Source organism: Lonchura striata, chromosome 15 (assembly GCF_050655825.1).
Source record: "Lonchura striata isolate lonStrDom1 chromosome 15, ASM5065582v1, whole genome shotgun sequence".
Lineage (NCBI taxonomy): Eukaryota > Metazoa > Chordata > Aves > Passeriformes > Estrildidae > Lonchura > Lonchura striata.
This window is the reverse complement of record NC_140717.1, coordinates 7,899,244-7,916,124: the sequence shown is the minus strand read 5'-3', so window position 1 is coordinate 7,916,124 and position 16,881 is coordinate 7,899,244. Positions and strand designations below refer to the sequence as shown.

At 46.0% G+C, this 16,881-nt stretch overlaps 1 protein-coding gene across 2 annotated transcripts in view; it reads left to right on the top strand.

Annotated features, from left to right (window-relative positions):
• Positions 1–16,881, top strand: part of MED13L (mediator complex subunit 13L) — a 168,633-nt gene that overhangs the window by 137,332 nt on the left and 14,420 nt on the right. For both annotated transcript variants that reach the window (XM_021549848.3, XM_085593087.1), the window contains 8 exons: positions 1,720–1,940; positions 4,988–5,193; positions 7,447–8,393; positions 9,053–9,232; positions 10,789–11,012; positions 11,613–11,805; positions 13,345–13,792; positions 15,104–15,323. In XM_021549848.3, the coding sequence (XP_021405523.3) occupies positions 1,720–1,940; positions 4,988–5,193; positions 7,447–8,393; positions 9,053–9,232; positions 10,789–11,012; positions 11,613–11,805; positions 13,345–13,792; positions 15,104–15,323 (2,639 nt within the window). The remainder of the gene's footprint in view (positions 1–1,719; positions 1,941–4,987; positions 5,194–7,446; positions 8,394–9,052; positions 9,233–10,788; positions 11,013–11,612; positions 11,806–13,344; positions 13,793–15,103; positions 15,324–16,881) is intronic.

Here is a 16,881-nt window from a genome sequence, read left to right as displayed (position 1 = left end):
CCTTGTACAGCATCATAAATTCCTACTGGCCACGCTTCATTTTAACCTTCCTCCCTGTCCCCTCTCCAGTGCCTTAAGCACCTCCCTCTGCTGAGAAACAGAGGGAGCCAATCCAGCTGCCAGCCTGCACATTGTATTCCATACTAATATTTGGTGGAAAGGAGTTTCTTCCATTCCACTTAACTTCTTTTCAGCTTTGATTTATCCTGTATCAGGACAAGACTAAAGTCTTCTAAAAATTCAGATACTGAGAGAGTGGGGAAAAAAAGAATATGGACAGAGTGGGACTAATTATAGCCCGTTGTTTACTCTGCTACTCCAGATTGTGAAGGACTGGGTTCAGCTTGGACAGCTATTACCAAAAGAACTGCATTTTGAGAGGTCTGCCCCTATTTAAGTGGTATCCCTTTGTCTAAAGAGTTCAGTAGCCTGGCTGTGTCATCTCTGAGCACAAAGGCATCCCATGCAGGGCTGGCTCTGTAAAGGCAGAGTGGAGACACATCCTGAGGCTGCAGCATCCTACACAAATGTGCTGTTAGTGCAGGTATTCATAGTCCATAGATAATTCTAATCTCTTCACTTACTTCTGCCTTTTTCTGTTTGTGTTTGAGAACAGTAATTCTTACCTGTTTGGATTTCCACAACACAGTGTTTACCAGTCAGAAACCTATCTGTATTAATTTATGAATTTTCCATAGTCTTTAGGCTACAGATGTTACTGAGTATAAGAGTGTCCTTGTGTCCCATCAGCTTGGGTATGGAAATGGGATTGGACATTAAATCTGTCCAAAGAAGTATCTAAGAGGAGGCACTTGTGGGAATTCACCCTTCTCTAATTAGAGTAGTTAACCACTGATGATTTTGTCCAGAGAGGATCTGTCCTAATTTAAGACAGGAAAAGAGAGCATTTATGCTGAATGTGACACAAAATAATAATGGAAGCTGTAGCTGGAAGGAAGCAGAATGGAGCTGGGGAGAACATGCAAGACTTTTCTGTGATTTGTGTTTGATTGCATTACTCTGTATAGAGCCTCTCTGTTGGGGTTGGTTCTGCTTAAAGAAGAAAAATAGACAATGGATGATTCCATTATGTTCATTTCCTGAGAAGTCAATTAGGGATCTTCCTGGCTTAATGTCTTATGATGGAAAATGATAATTTTGTGGCTTCTCTGGCACTGGAACTTCAGGATTCCTGACAGTCTGCTCCTGGGCAGAACTGCCCATGTTTGTGGCAGGAGTTGTGTTGCCATGGACCAGACAAGACTACAGTGCCTGAGTGGAGAAATCCAGCTCAGGGCACATGAATTCCAAATGCCTCCTGGTTTAGGGCTGGGTCAGCTCTGGCAAAGGGAGGAAACTCCTCTGTGATTCCTTAGAAAGTCACTGAGGTGAACGTGGTGTTAATGTCAATTCACCTCCCAGTTACGAAGGATTTATTAGTTGCTGGTAAACTGTACATTTGTTTGTCAATCTACCAGGTTGTTGTTTCTGCTGAACAATAACCTTGCAGAGTATCCCTAGGAATTTGGGGAATTTATCCCTAGGAGTTAACATTTGGCCTACACTTACACTGCTGTCAAAACCCCAGTAAGTCTGGAGAAGCTTTGCTAGTTTTTAACCAACGAAATAAGCTAACAGTGAATTGATCTCTTCTGTTTTACTGAATTTCCTTGAGAATTTGTATTTGAATGATTAACTGTGTTATTTCATCCTCTTCAGCTGTGGCAGATCTCCAAAGGATGTTCCCAACACCACCCTCTTTAGAACAGCACCCTGCCTTCTCCCCAGTGATGAGTTACAAAGATGGAATAAGTTCAGAAACTGTGACTGCCTTGGGAATGATGGAGAGTCCTATGGTCAACATGGTTCCAACACAGCTGGCTGAGTTTAAAATGGAGGTGGAGGATGGATTAGGTAGCCCTAAACCTGAAGAAATTAAGGTAACATGCCACAAATGTGGGATTTTTACAAATGTACACTTTGAATTTTACAAACGTGTAGTGTTTGTAGCAACTAACAAATGTGAGCTGGAACTGTGTAAAGAACCTGTCAGCCAGGAGCTGGAAAAATATTCTTCTCTAGTAGAAGAGTTTTTTAATAGTTTTGCTGATTTAACTGTAGGCATTTTGTAATTTTATGTTTGTAATGGTTCTGGGTGTTCTCAGGAAACAAACAGTATTGTGTGTGAAATGAGCCCTGGGCCTAATAGAAAGAATGTCCATGTATGGAAAAACTCCACACTTGTGGCTAAGTAGCTGTTAAATGATGTATTTCTTTAGATTATTTCTGTATGGCACCTTTGCTGTGCCCCCCTCCCTGATGCCAGGCTGTCACACAGTGGGATAAAGTGGTGCATGTAGAAAGGCTGCCTTTATCTCTCTGAAATGTTCCTTTTTTGGTTAGGGTTGAAACTCTGAGAAAGCCCAGGGGTTGAACTTGCTCTGTTTCTTCTTCAGCTGATGTTACTTCACAAGTTTTAAGGCCAGATGGGACCATTCTTATCTGACTTTCTGTATAACACAGGTCAGGTAATGTCACCTAGTTCCTCCTCTCTCGAGTCCTGTAGTGTCTCAGTAAAGAGCTGTTTGTAGCTGGGGACTCTGGGTTCTTGTGACATCCCAGTGTGGCCATTTCTCCATAGCATCCCATGGAGGGACCCAGCATCAGCACTGATACACATAGGTTGTGTCATTGTTCCATCACAGGGTTAGAGTAGGGCACAAATCATTCTGCTTGTGTGTCCTGCATTACTGAACTTCTGGGGCTGCCTTTTCTCACCTTTGGCAGAACTGTTGCCATATTTCCATGCATACAGCCTGAGGGATTTTTTTTAAAATAAAAAATGCACTTTTTGTGTGGAAATGCACAGCATGTTGTTCTGCAGCAAGCTGCTCTCTACACAGGGAATAAAATGGGAGATGCCCACTCTAACTCTGGCTTCCTGGTAGTCTCCATCCTTTGACTGTCTAGCCTAATTCTCCTTCAGACCCACTCTGTCCGTCATGTGCCACAGCCTGTTCCTTCTATTTCAGCAGCCATCTCTCTCTCCAGCACCACCTCCTTCCCTCTCCTTTGTGCCCATGTTGGAATTGATTGAGGGCTGATTTTTAGGGATCTGCATTGCTGAGCCAGGGACACACTTGCAGCTGTGTGGACAAGAAGTGGCTCTGTGTTGGTGTGAGGATACTGATGGATGCCTTTGTTCAGTGTAAATGATGTGGTCAGCTGTCAACCAGGACATTTTCCTGCCAGCAGGAACAGCATCCCTCAGGCAGACTGCAAGAGAGGCCGTGGCAAATCCCACAGGGTGACTGACTTCTTCCACAGGAGCTTTCAATTTTGTCCCTGGAAGAGAAGGGAGTCCTTGTCCCTGGCAGGAAGCAGGACAGCATGTGGGACAGCCTTCCAGGGTTGTGCTCCCATGTTTTTGTGTCAGTCCAGTGTGTCCAGTCAGACCCCAGAATTCCCAGCTCATTCTCCTGCCAAGGGCTGAGCTGGCAGGGAGCTTAGAAAGAGGCTTTGCAGATGTGGGAATGAATTCCCAGAATCCCTCCTGATGGCATAACCCAGCTGGATATCAGGACAGGGGGCAAGTCTGCTTTGGTACTGCCAGATCTCCCTTACCTTCCTCCCCTTCTTCCCCTCCCTCCCTCTCACTTGGAGGCACATTGGGAAGAGGCACCTTCTCAGTGCTCCAGGACAGTCTCCATTGCCCATCTTGAGTTGGTGCATCCACAAGTTGTTACACCACTACAGGAGTTTGAAATAAGTTTTTTATAATGTTTGTAAGATTTTTGCCTTGCCACAGACCTTGCTGGTTTTTTTCTTTTGCTTGTGCAGTAAATTGTTTGTTTAAGAATAGGATAACTTGGGCCTGGGAAAAAAAGGTCTGTCTTGGAATTTGTTGAGCTGAAGGTTTTGGAGTGGGAACAGATTTCAGGGCATCATTGATACCAAAGATATTTTAATCTCCCTCACAGCCATTGCAGGAGTATTAAAATACTTACTTCAATTCTGCCTGAGAACATTCCAACAGCACAATTGACTTGCTTCTGTGTGTGTCACACCTGCTTATACACACCAGTGGGGGAAACGAGCACTAAACCCATTGCTGATCATTCTGAGAACATGGAAGTAGATTCCTTGTGCTGAGCATTCTGCAGCTGGAGATAGAAAGCCACACATTCCTCATCCCTCAATGCTTGACAAGGTGCAAGGGAAAAAAATACAAAGCTCTAATTAGATATTAAATACTGAGACTGATGTTACTGTTTTCATGCTGATTTTTACTTTGCAGTAGTGCCTCAAGAGGACTAAATCTGTTCTCCTGAAAGAGCTGGAATAGCTCTAGAAACCCTGGCTGAAGTTCTTGTCATCACTCGCTGCAAGAAAATGTGACAGTCACTGCAAGCCCAGCTGGGCTGAATTTCACTGATAGTTAATACTGTGTTTGCTGGATTGTTTAGATATTTGTATTTAATACTCTGTGCAATGATTGGCATGTGCAAGATGTGCATTGTTATTGCTGAAGTGATGTGAACCTCCCACAGTGGGGGTTATTTAGAGGCTGCCTCAAGGCACCTCAGGGTTCCTCACACTGTGACAGCCTCTCCCACTGTCAGTAGAGAAGTCTTGCAAAGATCAATCTTTTAAGTGCCTAAATGAGGTGCTAAAAGTTAGGTAGTGTGAAAATTTCATAGTGCACTACTCATGTTTCAGGCACAGCTTGTCTGAAATGAGCCTGATCCAATTGTGAAACCTCCTGCCATAAAGTTGTGCAGCATCTCGGGATAACAGGGAGCCTCAGCTGAGTTTCCTTGAAGGAACTGCTCTTGAATGCCTTCTAGAAGGAATAAATATAGTTAATTTTGGGGGGAAAAGTAGTAATTTTAGAGGGTTCAAACAGTTCAATAGATTTTAATTTTAAAAAATATTTAAACAGCAGCATGACCACATTGTTGTAACCAAGGTCACTTGGATGTTACAGGATTTTTCGTATGTGCACAAAGTTCCATCATTTCAACCTTTCGTGGGCTCTTCCCTGTTTGCTCCACTGAAGATTCTGCCCAGCCAGTGCCTCCTACCTCTGAAGATTCCAGATGCCTGCATCTTCAGGCCTTCTTGGGCTGTTCCTCCGAAAATTGAACAACTTCCATTGCCACCTGCAGCCACTTTCATCAGAGATGGCTACAAGTAAGTACAGCCTTGCAGGAAATGGGTCTGTCAAGCCCATGCCTAAAGCTGGGTAACTAAAATGCTTGTTTGTATTGACACTGCTTTAACCTGCAAATGTATTTTAGACCTTTTAGGTTTGTCATTGACTGAGTTCAACACAGTTCTGATAGCAGGAACATTTAACCCTGGCTTTGGCAGTCGGGGGTGTTCCAGTGTGGGTCCATTCTCAGGGCTTTTAAAGGAACAGGATACATGCAGTGCCTGAATTAATGGTAATTTTTGATACAGGAAAATATTGTCATTCAACAGAAACCACAAGTGTTGGGAAACAAAATTAATGCACTGAAGCCATCACATCTCTGCTCTCCCATTTCCATATCCAGCCTCCAGCCAGGTTCCCTTGTGTCACTTTGAGCTCCAGCCTGGTGATCTCTGGTCCTGGTGACTCCGTTTGCCATTCTGAAAACTCTGGAAATGTTATGAGGGCCTATGAGAACTCCCCAGCCTCTGTTCCCATGAGCTCCTCTGAGCTCCTGTGGTGTCCCTGAGTGGGGCTGTGGGGAGCTGCTGATCAGACAGCTGTTGGTCCATGTCCTGTCCTGTCCCACCCTTCCTGATACCAAAAGAGGAGACCTACAGGGAACAACTGACATTCATTTTCAAAGCTTGGATTCCTCACTCAGTTCTCAGAAATTAGCAATGTTTATGGAGGAAATTCATTGCTGGAGGTTTTGAATGCTAGCAAGAATTGCACCATTAAATTAATAAAACTTCTTAAAAAGCATAGTAATAGTACAAAAGTCTCCTGCTGCACTACTTCACTTCTAGAGAAAGCAGTCTGTATCCTTAAATCAGTCTGTAAATCTTTTAAATCAGTCCTTTTGCAGCCCCAGAGGGTCCTTCAGTGTTCTCAAAAGAATTGCAAAGGAGAAATTGTAAACCCTTGATATAGTACCTAGGGAGCAATTTAATTCTCAGGTTTTTTCATAATAGTAACTGATGCACCAGGCCTGAGCTGGTTATTAATTTCAGGTATTTGTTGGGGGAAAAAACCCTTTCATTTTCAATCTAATCCAATTAGAGTGAGGATTATTACTGCAGGCTTCCGACAGAGTGGTGATTGCCAATCAGGGTTTCTAGGTCACCTTTTCTTATTAGTCTGAGGCACGCACTCTGCTGCAGCTCCACAGCTCCTTCAGACTCTGCTTCATTATTTTGTCCTCTCCAGCTTTGAGTTGGACATACATCAGTTCAAGGTAATAAAATGGTTGTAAGGAAAGAGGTCTTCAGTGTTTTCCTTTTCAAGTCACTATTGATAGGTGGGCATTCAAATGCTAGTCCTTTCCAATGACACACAAAATACACTGTGAGGACAAACATGGAAAAATCCTGTTTTCCCTTCCTTATCTAGAGACTCATTGAGATCTTACACTCTTTCCTCATTCTAATATGCAATTAACACATTACAAGAAAAGTAAGCAGGTTAGAAGTGATCTGGAAAGAGAAAATAAGATACTTTTCTTTGATTAGCCCCTTATTACCTGTTTCTTGAATCGAGTCCTTGCAGATGGAAGACAGATCTCATGGGAATGTACAAACTGTTCTCTGGTCACTTGAATTTGGCAGGAAATGACAAAAACAGAGTAATAAAACTCAATCATGAATGGAGATGACCCAAAAATATGATTCTTAGCTTTACTGGACTAACAGTTTGTAATGGAACATATCCCATTGTGCCATAGACTGTGTAATCCAAAATGAGGATTTGAATTTATAGAATCATACAGAGCGTGTCCATGAGGTGACACCATGTATCAGAGCCACATATATGATTTTTGACAATTATTTCAAGTGATCATTTCTAAAATAAAGATTTCTATCTCTCTGAGATACTTTCATTCCTACTAATCTGTGTCTCTTCACAGATAGTGGTGTTTAAAATAAAAGTTTCTATTCTTTTGTCCCTAAAAAAGTTGCAAACATTCTAAATCTTAAGTTGATCATTTGTCTAGAAATTGTTCTCAAGAGCATTTGAGTTTTAGGCCATAAGAATAATCTTTAAGAGGGTGAAGTAATACTTTTTATCACAATTATAAGAAACAATGGTGCTTGTGGTGAGAATTCTGAGTTCTGTTGAGAGCCATGAGTCAAGGTTATGACCAGAGTGTTCTTTACTGCAGTTTCAATGAAACCCTTCAGGTTGCACTATCTCCTTGTATTTAAAAATGAGCTTTGACAGAACGGGTCTCTGTTCCCATCCCTTCCCTGCAGCAACGTGCCCAGCGTGGGCAGCCTGGCGGACCAGGACTACCTGCAGATGAGCACGCCCCAGATGAGCACGCCGGTGATGCTCAACAGCGCGGCCCCTGCCAGCAACAGCGGCGCGGGGGTGCTGCCGTCCCCGGCCACGCCGCGCTTCTCGGTGCCCACGCCGCGCACGCCGCGCACGCCCAGGACTCCCCGAGGCGGGGGCACCGCCAGCGGCCAGGGCTCCGTCAAGTACGACAGCACGGACCAGGGCTCCCCCGCCTCCACCCCCTCCACCACGCGGCCGCTCAACTCGGTGGAGCCGGGCACGGTGCAGCCCATCCCGGAGGCGCACAGCCTGTACGTGACCCTCATCCTCTCCGACTCCGTGCTCAACATCTTCAAGGACAGGAACTTTGACAGCTGCTGCATCTGCGCCTGCAACATGAACATCAAGGGCGCCGATGTGGGGCTGTACATCCCCGACTCCTCCAACGAGGATCAGTACCGCTGCACCTGTGGCTTCAGCGCCATCATGAACCGCAAGCTCGGCTACAACTCCGGGCTCTTCATCGAGGATGAGCTGGATATTTTCGGCAAGACCTCGGACATCGGCCAGGCTGCAGAAAGGCGACTGATGATCTGCCAGAGCAACTTGATCTCACAGATGGGAGAGGGAGCCAGGAGGAGCCAGGAGCCTCCCATGAGCCTCCTGCTGCTGCTGCAGAACCAGCACACGCAGCCCTTCACCTCACTGAGCTGCCTGGATTACATGGCCTCCAACAACCGCCAGACACTGCCCTGTGTCAACTTGAGCTACGACCGGCTGCAGGCTGACAGCAACGACTCCTGGGTGGAATGCTTCAACGCCCTGGAGCAGGGCAGGCAGTACGTGGACAACCCCACGGGGGGCAAGGTGGATGAAGCCCTTGTCCGAAGTGCCACTGTCCATTCCTGGCCTCACAGCAACGGTACATGCGCAGCTGAGCCTTTTGTCTCTGAATGTTTTGTGACCTCTGTAAATTTGTTTAGTTGTGATCCATATCACCTTTATGTGGGAAATGACAGGACTAAAAATATGCTGGAGATAAAGTAGATTTCTGAATATGTAAATTACATCTGAAGTACCAATAATCTAGTTGTCCTCAGACTTTGTAGCCTAAATTGGGAATGAGTCTGTGGAAGTTCACAAATCTGAAGCAAATTCAGGTATTTGGGGGGAGGCAAAATTAGGGGCCCTTTTTGATTTCAGAGACGGGTATAAGCAGTCAGCAGAAGAGAATTGCTCTGTTTGAGTTAGAGGGGGAAAAGGGGAAAATGTCCGGGGCGGGGGAGGGAAATTAGAATTAAAAATTACTTGTTTGTATACTGAAGCTATGTAGCTCTGACATCTTGTGACCTGAGCTGGACACCAGTGATACTGAAATGTGTGTGTAAATTGCTGTGGTGACCGCAATGTTTTTGAAAATGCCATGAAATTGCACATTGAGTACCATCCAGCTAATTAGAGTTGTCCAAATTCCATGGGCAGTGTGCAGAGCAATGCGAGGAACAATCCACAAAAGCTGTTGCTGTGTCTGAAGGATTGCTGTCCCTCCCTGAAGTGATTGCTGCTCCTTGTCCCTTGCAGTGCTGGACATCAGCATGCTCTCCTCCCAGGACGTGGTGCGCATGCTGCTCTCCCTGCAGCCCTTTCTCCAGGATGCCATCCAGAAGAAGCGGACAGGAAGGACCTGGGAGAATATCCAGCACGTGCAGGGACCACTCACCTGGCAGCAATTCCATAAGATGGCAGGACGGGGGACCTATGGTACCTACACTGGGCTTGGTGCCAAGTTAGAGTGCAGCTTCCTAGAAATGGGCACTTTCTCCTGGAAATGATAGAAAGGGGCTGTTCATATGGTCATGGGGTGGGAGGCTCATCACAGAGGTTTAAAGTGCCTCAAAAGGCCTTCACCCTGCTGAAGGTTTTACCCCTCCAGGCGATGCACATTTACAGGCAGCAGAAGCTGTGAGTAAGGCTCAGCCCCCACAACCTGAAGGGGGACTGGCTCAGACCAAAGCAATCTGCTATAGAGAAAATGGGAACAGAGGGAGCTGTTTGAGCCACATCATAATGGGAACAGAGTCTGTGTGAACACTACAAATCCCAAAAAACTGGGAATGCTTTCTCCACGCAGGTTCTTGTAGCCTTAATGAGACATTTCAGTCTCAGTATCTCCTCGCACTTCTGTAAAATGCACAGTAACAAACCAGATTTTGACTGTGTAGGTTTGCAGAATAACATCTGACATTTCAACCTGGCTTAACCAGTGCAGTCTGGTTTAATGTTTTTCTTACAGCTCTACCACATTTTGCTCTCTATTGGTATATAATATATTTCTGCTTTCCTTGGGGCTGGGACAACTGGGGGTAACTCCAGTTCCTGTCTAAAGCTGTTGTGCCCCATCTGCAGCACTTCTAATAATTTTCCCAGAATTTGTAATTTGAAGAGTTAGGATTTGTCAATTGTTACCAGAGAGTAGCACCAAAATTCCCATAGAGTGCAGAGCAGAACCTTTGATGGAAAGTCGGTGAATTTTACTGGATGCTGACTTTTTAATAAAGTTGAATTATATTCTGCAGGAGCTATTTGGTATATTTTAGCTTGACATTTTCAGCAATATTTCTTCTACTGAGGCAGTATCTGGGAGAGACCCTGTTACACTGGGTAATAATCCTCTCTGTGGGGACAGCAGTGCTTGGAGTACATCCTATGGAGAAGGGCAGGAGGCAATTTTTAGAATTATAACATTGTGTATTATTATATATCTGGGAATGAATTTCTCTAAGCATCGGGAATTTTGCACAACCAGGTGGAGGTGGATGAAGAGTTGTAAGGTCAGCTTTTGTGTTCCTGTTATTACTTGTGATTGAACAGGAACTCTATGGCTATGGTTATGGATATGACAAAGGAAAACCAGGAGATGAAGCCTGGGAAGGGCAGTACACGAGCTTGGAGTACACTGGGAGATGTTTTATTGCAGCTTTCTAGGAAAGTTTAAGTGGTGCTTGGATCAGCTCCCTCTACTTCGGCCAACAACTTTGATTATATGACATTCCTTAAGTACGATATAAATCTTCCCTCTCCTTTATTAAATATCTTTTCCAAGAAGAAAGGCTGGAAGCACATGGTTTATCAGGCATGGCACACCCTTGATAACCATTTCCACTCCATGATAAACGTGTAGGACACTCAGAACAGAAAGGGATGAGTGATTTCCAATATTCCTGTAAAGGAACCCACTTCCTGGGCCACAGAGAGCCACTGCAGTTAAGCCAGATATTTTAACTTTTTTTTCTTTATTTGTTTTTTCTCCTGTGAAGGCTCTGAGGAATCTCCTGAGCCTCTCCCGATCCCGACGCTGCTGGTGGGCTATGACAAGGACTTCCTGACAATCTCTCCGTTCTCCCTGCCCTTCTGGGAGAGGCTCCTGCTGGACCCCTACGGGGGCCATCGGGATGTCGCCTACATCGTGGTGTGTCCGGAAAATGAGGCCTTGCTCGACGGAGCCAAAACTTTCTTCAGGGACTTGAGTGCTGTATACGAGGTTGGAAAGAGGGACCACACTGAATTATTGCTTCTTAAGTGTCATTGCTGTTGCAGTGCATGTCCACTGGGAAAAATCTATGGGCTTTAAAGTAACAACTATTAGAATTAGGGGATTTTTTTTTTTTCATTTTGGGCTTTATGCACTTTCAGAGTCCCAAGAATGCTGTCTGAGTGACACTGGGATTCTCTGGGTGTTTTGGGGTGTTTGTTGCTGTCTGCTCTTCCCAGCACACATTAATTTCACAGAGGAGGCAGCAGTGACATTAATAGAGCTGCAGCCTCCCTGTGATGGCCCTACTAAGCCTAAAGAGCAAGGAACACATTAAAGAAGGTGTTGTTTTCTCACAGTTGCTAGGCTGGGGATAACAGCATTATTTCTTTAGCTTGTACTCCCCAACATGTCTGATTCCTTTGTAACCTTAGTTTTGCTGTGCAGTTCAAGCCAACAGATAAATGTAACCCTTTTTTAAAAGATATTTATTAGGAAGCTCCTAGCTGTGTGCTGAGAATGAGCGGCTTAAGCCACAAACCAGTCTCTGTACCATCCAGGGGTGGTTGGCATCTCCTTACGGGCGTTTGTCCTTCCCTCCCCTGGCAGATGTGCAGACTTGGGCAGCACAAGCCCATCTGCAAGGTGCTGCGGGACGGGATCATGCGGGTGGGCAAGAGCGTGGCGCAGAAGCTGACGGACGAGCTGGTGAGCGAGTGGTTCAGCCAGCCCTGGGGCTCCGAGGACTGTGACAATCATTCCAGGCTCAAGCTCTACGCGCAGGTCTGCCGCCATCACCTCGGTGAGTGACGCCCCACGGCTCTGGGGACTGCAAAGGCCATGTGCAAACCCACAGGGTGGGTTTGCTAAAGATGCAGATTATGGTCTGTTTAAATATTTAAAAGATATTACAAGGCTTTATATTAAATTCTTCCATGTTAAATTTGCCTCCTTCAGAAAATTGATTTTCACTCTGGGGAATTGTGTCATAGATTCAAATTTTTATCTTTCTAGAAAAGTCAATTTGGTATAAGGTGTTTGTGTATCACAAAGATCACAGAATGACAGTCTGGTCTGGTTGGGACCATAAAACTCATCCTGTTCCACCCCCTGGGACCCTTTCACCAGACCAGATTGTTTCAAGTTTTCGGCAACCTGGCCCTGAATACTTCCCAGGATGGGGCAGGTGTTCCACACAAGACTGAAGGTGTCCATGGATCTGGTTTATTGCTGCTGACACAATCTTATCATACCTGTGTGACAGAGCCATGTCATGCATCCTCCAGTGTAAAGGTGTATTTACAGGAGAGGGGAGGTCACTGGGTCTCTGCAAAGGCAGTCAGTTAACATGGGCAGAAGAGGAAGTGCTGGTGTCCTTGGTGCCTGCGGCCTCAGTCTGCTGTGTGTGGATCCTTGAAACCACATGACTCTGAAGTGGACCTCATGCTTATTCCCCCCCTGAAACAGTGACGCTTTTAACAGATCAGTTTGGTTGGTTTTGTTATGGCACCCTGCCCTGTTCTACACCAACCTCAGGAACACTTGTTCAGTGAGGGACTGTAGAACCTGAGGGTGTGGAAGAGTGTAACTTTTCCTGGGGTAGGATCAGCTAAGTGCTCCTGGCTGAGTCCCTAGAGTCACCTGATTTCAGCTGGGGACAGACATGGCTGTTTCCTCCCAGAATGGTCCAGAGTCAACATATATTGTATGTGACTGAAAATTGGGATCTTAGCATGAGACACAGGAATTATGGCAAGCCAAGAAAGTACCTCAGGCATCCCCACAGAATGCAGCAGCATGTGCACAGCCAGGTAAAGAACTGGGCTGCTCGGTTCACACCTGAGGCATCTGGCAGGGGCAGCATTGGAAACTTCCCTGCTGGTGATTTACACCACCTCGGGGAGCAAATAAATAATATTCATTTATCACTGTGGTATCTCACAGCAGAAATCACTACATTTAAGTTTGCCATGATTGTAGCTCAGATATAAACAATTCTAAGGTTTTCAGCCTGACAGAGATAACTTGTCAGAGACTGCAGAGCTGAGTACTGTACAATGCTGTTACTGCCACAGTTTGGCCAGAAAGCAGAATGTGTCAGTACCAGCTTAAAGTTACAAAGCCCTGCAAAGTCAATCCTGATTTTAAAGACGATATATATTACTTCGAATTGACACCCTGTGAAATGGATTCCAAAGCAAACAGTGGTCATGGAGAGTCAATTCTTTCAGCATTTGTGTACTCTTACAATGTCGTAAAAGTGCAGGGAACGTCATCCTATTTGCAGGCTGATGCAGGTTCCTTTGATCTGTCACTAATCCCTCTTTCCATGCCATTCCAGCACCTTACTTGGCCACCCTGCAGCTGGACAGCAGCCTTCTGCTGCCCCCCAAGTACCAAACGCCGGCTCCGAGCCAGCCGCAGGCAGCTCCCGGGAGCTCGGGACCCGCTCCGTCCAGCGCCTCCTCGTGTCTCTCGGCCGCCGCTGGGGCCCCCGCCACGGGCAGCTCCTTCAGCTCCACGCCCAGCGCGGGCACCACGAGCCTTCCGGCAGGGAGCGCGTCCTCCTCGGGCTCCTCGGTGCCACAGCTCTCCGCGTCCTCTGCCACGCCCGGCGCCAGCCAGATGGGCACCTCCTCCACGCCGGGCTTCAGCGGCACCGCCGGCTCGGGGCAGGGCGGCGGCGCCGCGGGAGGCGCAGCCGAGCGCTCGCAGGGCAGCGCGGGCTCCGGGGCGGACACCGAGCCGGGCCCCACCCTGCCACAGCAGCAGCAGGAGGGACAGGAAGGGTAAGCGCTCACCTGGCTCAGAGTGCTGCTCTCTAATCCCCTGTCCGGTGCTCAGCCAGCCTCTAAGCCTTAGGGAAACCCTTTGAAGGAGAGGCCTCTCTGACAGGTGCAGCACAGCCGAGCAGGTGGGAGCAGAGTAGGGCCTGTTCCTCTGTAAAGCAGTCACTGACAAAGGGGAGTTGGGAAAAACACCCCTCTGGTTTTTCATCACAAGAATCCCAGCCTGATTCAGCTGCATGGATGTGGAGCTGCCTTAGGACCCTCCACCTGCCCTGTCCTTGCAGAACCAGGAGCACAGGGGTATGTCAGGTCCTGTGCCACACCTGTGGCTTGGCACTTGCAGGTACCCCAAGGAGCTGAGTGTCTCTTACTCCATCACACCTACAACATTAACACATGCAAAATGCAAACCATGGATTTTTTTTTTTCCTAATTTTTTTGCATTTTAGGTGTTGTTTTTCAGGCAAGCACACTGAGGTCAGGAGACACAATCATAGTCCTGTTAGTTTAAAACAAATTTGGGCAACACAACTTTTTTAAAGACTTCATTATGAATAGCCATCCATCACATAAAAATTAAGAAAAGGTTTTTAGCATTGTATGTAAGTAACTTCCTGAGGCAGCATGTTTTTCATTACTCTTGTAATAGTGCACATTGCTGATGGTCCTGGTGTGTGTGTTACAGAGAGGGAAATGCCCACATCCTGCTGTAGCTGGGCTTGTCCTTGAGACATCTGTTCCCTGATCTGTGCAAAACACCCTTTGAGCAGCTGCAGGGGCTTCTGACAGAGGCTGAGTGCTTTGATCACTTGCAGATGTTGAGCCTCGCTCTCCTGGCTGAGGCACAGGAGGAGCATTTTACCAAGTAAGAAATTCTCAATTGCTCATTCTGTTGCCAGTGGAGCCTTCCCTGGACCTGAGCAGGACCCCAGGCTCCATGAATTGCTTTGGCACTTCTAAACTCCTACTCTTCCCCTTCCATCTCTCTCAAAAGCAAACCTTAAACTGCACTGAAACCCAGACACACACCTACATGAAAAGATACACAGCTAAGGAGTATTCCATATTCTTCAGGTATAATCCAGTCTGATTGCATTCAGTGAGATGATGTTAGACTGTGGGGTACTTTTAATGCCTGATTAACCCCAGGTATTTTGGATTAGGAGCTGCTGTGAGCGCAGCTCATCTCAATGCCTGTCCTCATGGGTTTTGGTTTTGTTTCTGGGTGCCAGAATTGCTCGTGCTTTCCCTCCCTCTGGCTCAGCCTGGCCCCAGACACAAGCAGTACTGACGCTGTGGCTCTGCCCCCAGCACGTCGGAGCGGGAGCGGATCGGGGTCCCCACGGAGCCGGACGCTGCGGACAGCAACACCTACCCCCCCGCCGTGGTCATCTACATGGTGGACCCCTTCACCTACACTGCTGACGAGGAGTCTGCCTCCACCAACTTCTGGCTCCTGAGCCTCATGAGATGCTACACAGAAATGTTGGACAACTTGCCTGAGAATATGAGGAATTCTTTCATTCTCCAGGTAATTCTGCCTTCCTCTGTGGCTTCACACTGAGTCTCTGTGGCACAGCACACCTGTGATATGGACACTGTGCTAAAAGAGATAAATGACAGATAATGCATGAAATGTAGGTGGCATTTACAAATTATTTTGTTGAGAGTGCAAGTCTATAAAAAAAACAACCCCTTGTGTTTGTTTTGATGAGGAAATTAATTAGAGCAGCCACAGTATCCCTGCATCGAATATGTCCCATGGTCCCAGCAATCCTATCTGCTCGTTGCTTCCTGGAGAGGGATTTCAATTATTTAAGTTGTAACTCGAGTTGCCATTGCCAAAACTGGCCAGTTGTTCCTTTGATTGCTTTACATGTTGAGTTGTTTGCTATTTATATTCCCTTGATTTATACTATTTAATCCAAAAGAAGTACGTGAAACCAGACATTTAATGTATAATATAACTATTGTATTGTTATTATCTGCTTCTTAAAAAATAATTTACCATGTAACTTGGCATATAAAAACAGTTACTTACTATGGAATTGCTGAAGAATTTAATTTGTGCAGCCAGAGGCAGCTCTTGGCCTCTTGCCCAGGCTGGCTGCATTTTGCCAGGCCTCCTGTCACAGAGGCTGAGCCTCCATAAATGTAGGGGGAATGGGAGGCCAGAGGGCACAGGCAGGAACAGTGTGAGAAGGATTTCTGTGCACCTAATCCATGTCTCACCTTGGTTTAACAGTATTTCAAATTAGTTTAAAAAAAAAAAAATTGGAAGTTCTTGTGTCTCAAGCTGGCCAAGGAAAACTGTTGTTTTTGATAGTTTTGACCTCATTGTCCCCTGAAAGGATGGGGCAAACTGTCACCAAAATATTTCAGGCTTGGGAGTGAACTGAAAATCAGATCCACAAGTTCATACTGTGGTAGGCTGCAGGCAGCTGATTGATCCAGACCTAGAGGCACTAAAACCAAAGCAGCCAGTGCTACCATGGTGTCTGAAACACAAGAACTGTGTAACCTCTGCACTGCCATTGGAGCTGGGGCTGTAGCATGCTGACCCTTTTCCTCAGTGCTGTTTGTTTCCACATTCACTCTTTGTTCCTCAAAATACATTTTGCCAGTTGAAGTCAAAACAGCAATTTTCTCTGAAGTCAAGGGAAACGTGATCCAGTTCCAGCCCTGTATTCTCACAGCTGTACCACAGCACATTCAACATGCAGTTATTTCAAAATAAATCAAACCCAAATGTTTGCAGCTTTATTACCATTCCTGTACAGAGGGGGAAAGCCCAGCTCCTGAAATCCTTGGGTAAAGCTGGCTTTTAAAAACACACAGGCACATTTAGTAAGCAGAATGTGCTGCTAAGGTTCTGAAGGTTCAAGCAAGAACTATAAAGTAGTTAAAGTTTTGTGATGCTTTAAGTTTTATTACTACTGAAAATATTTGCTGAAAGAGTTTGTTTGGGTCCTGTAGTGTTGGCAACAATGTAAATGTTTTATATGGACAGCTTCTGCTCCAAAGATCTCACTGTAAAAGGAAAGACACTTTAACAGCCACAAGTAGGACTTGTACAATAAAACCAGTAG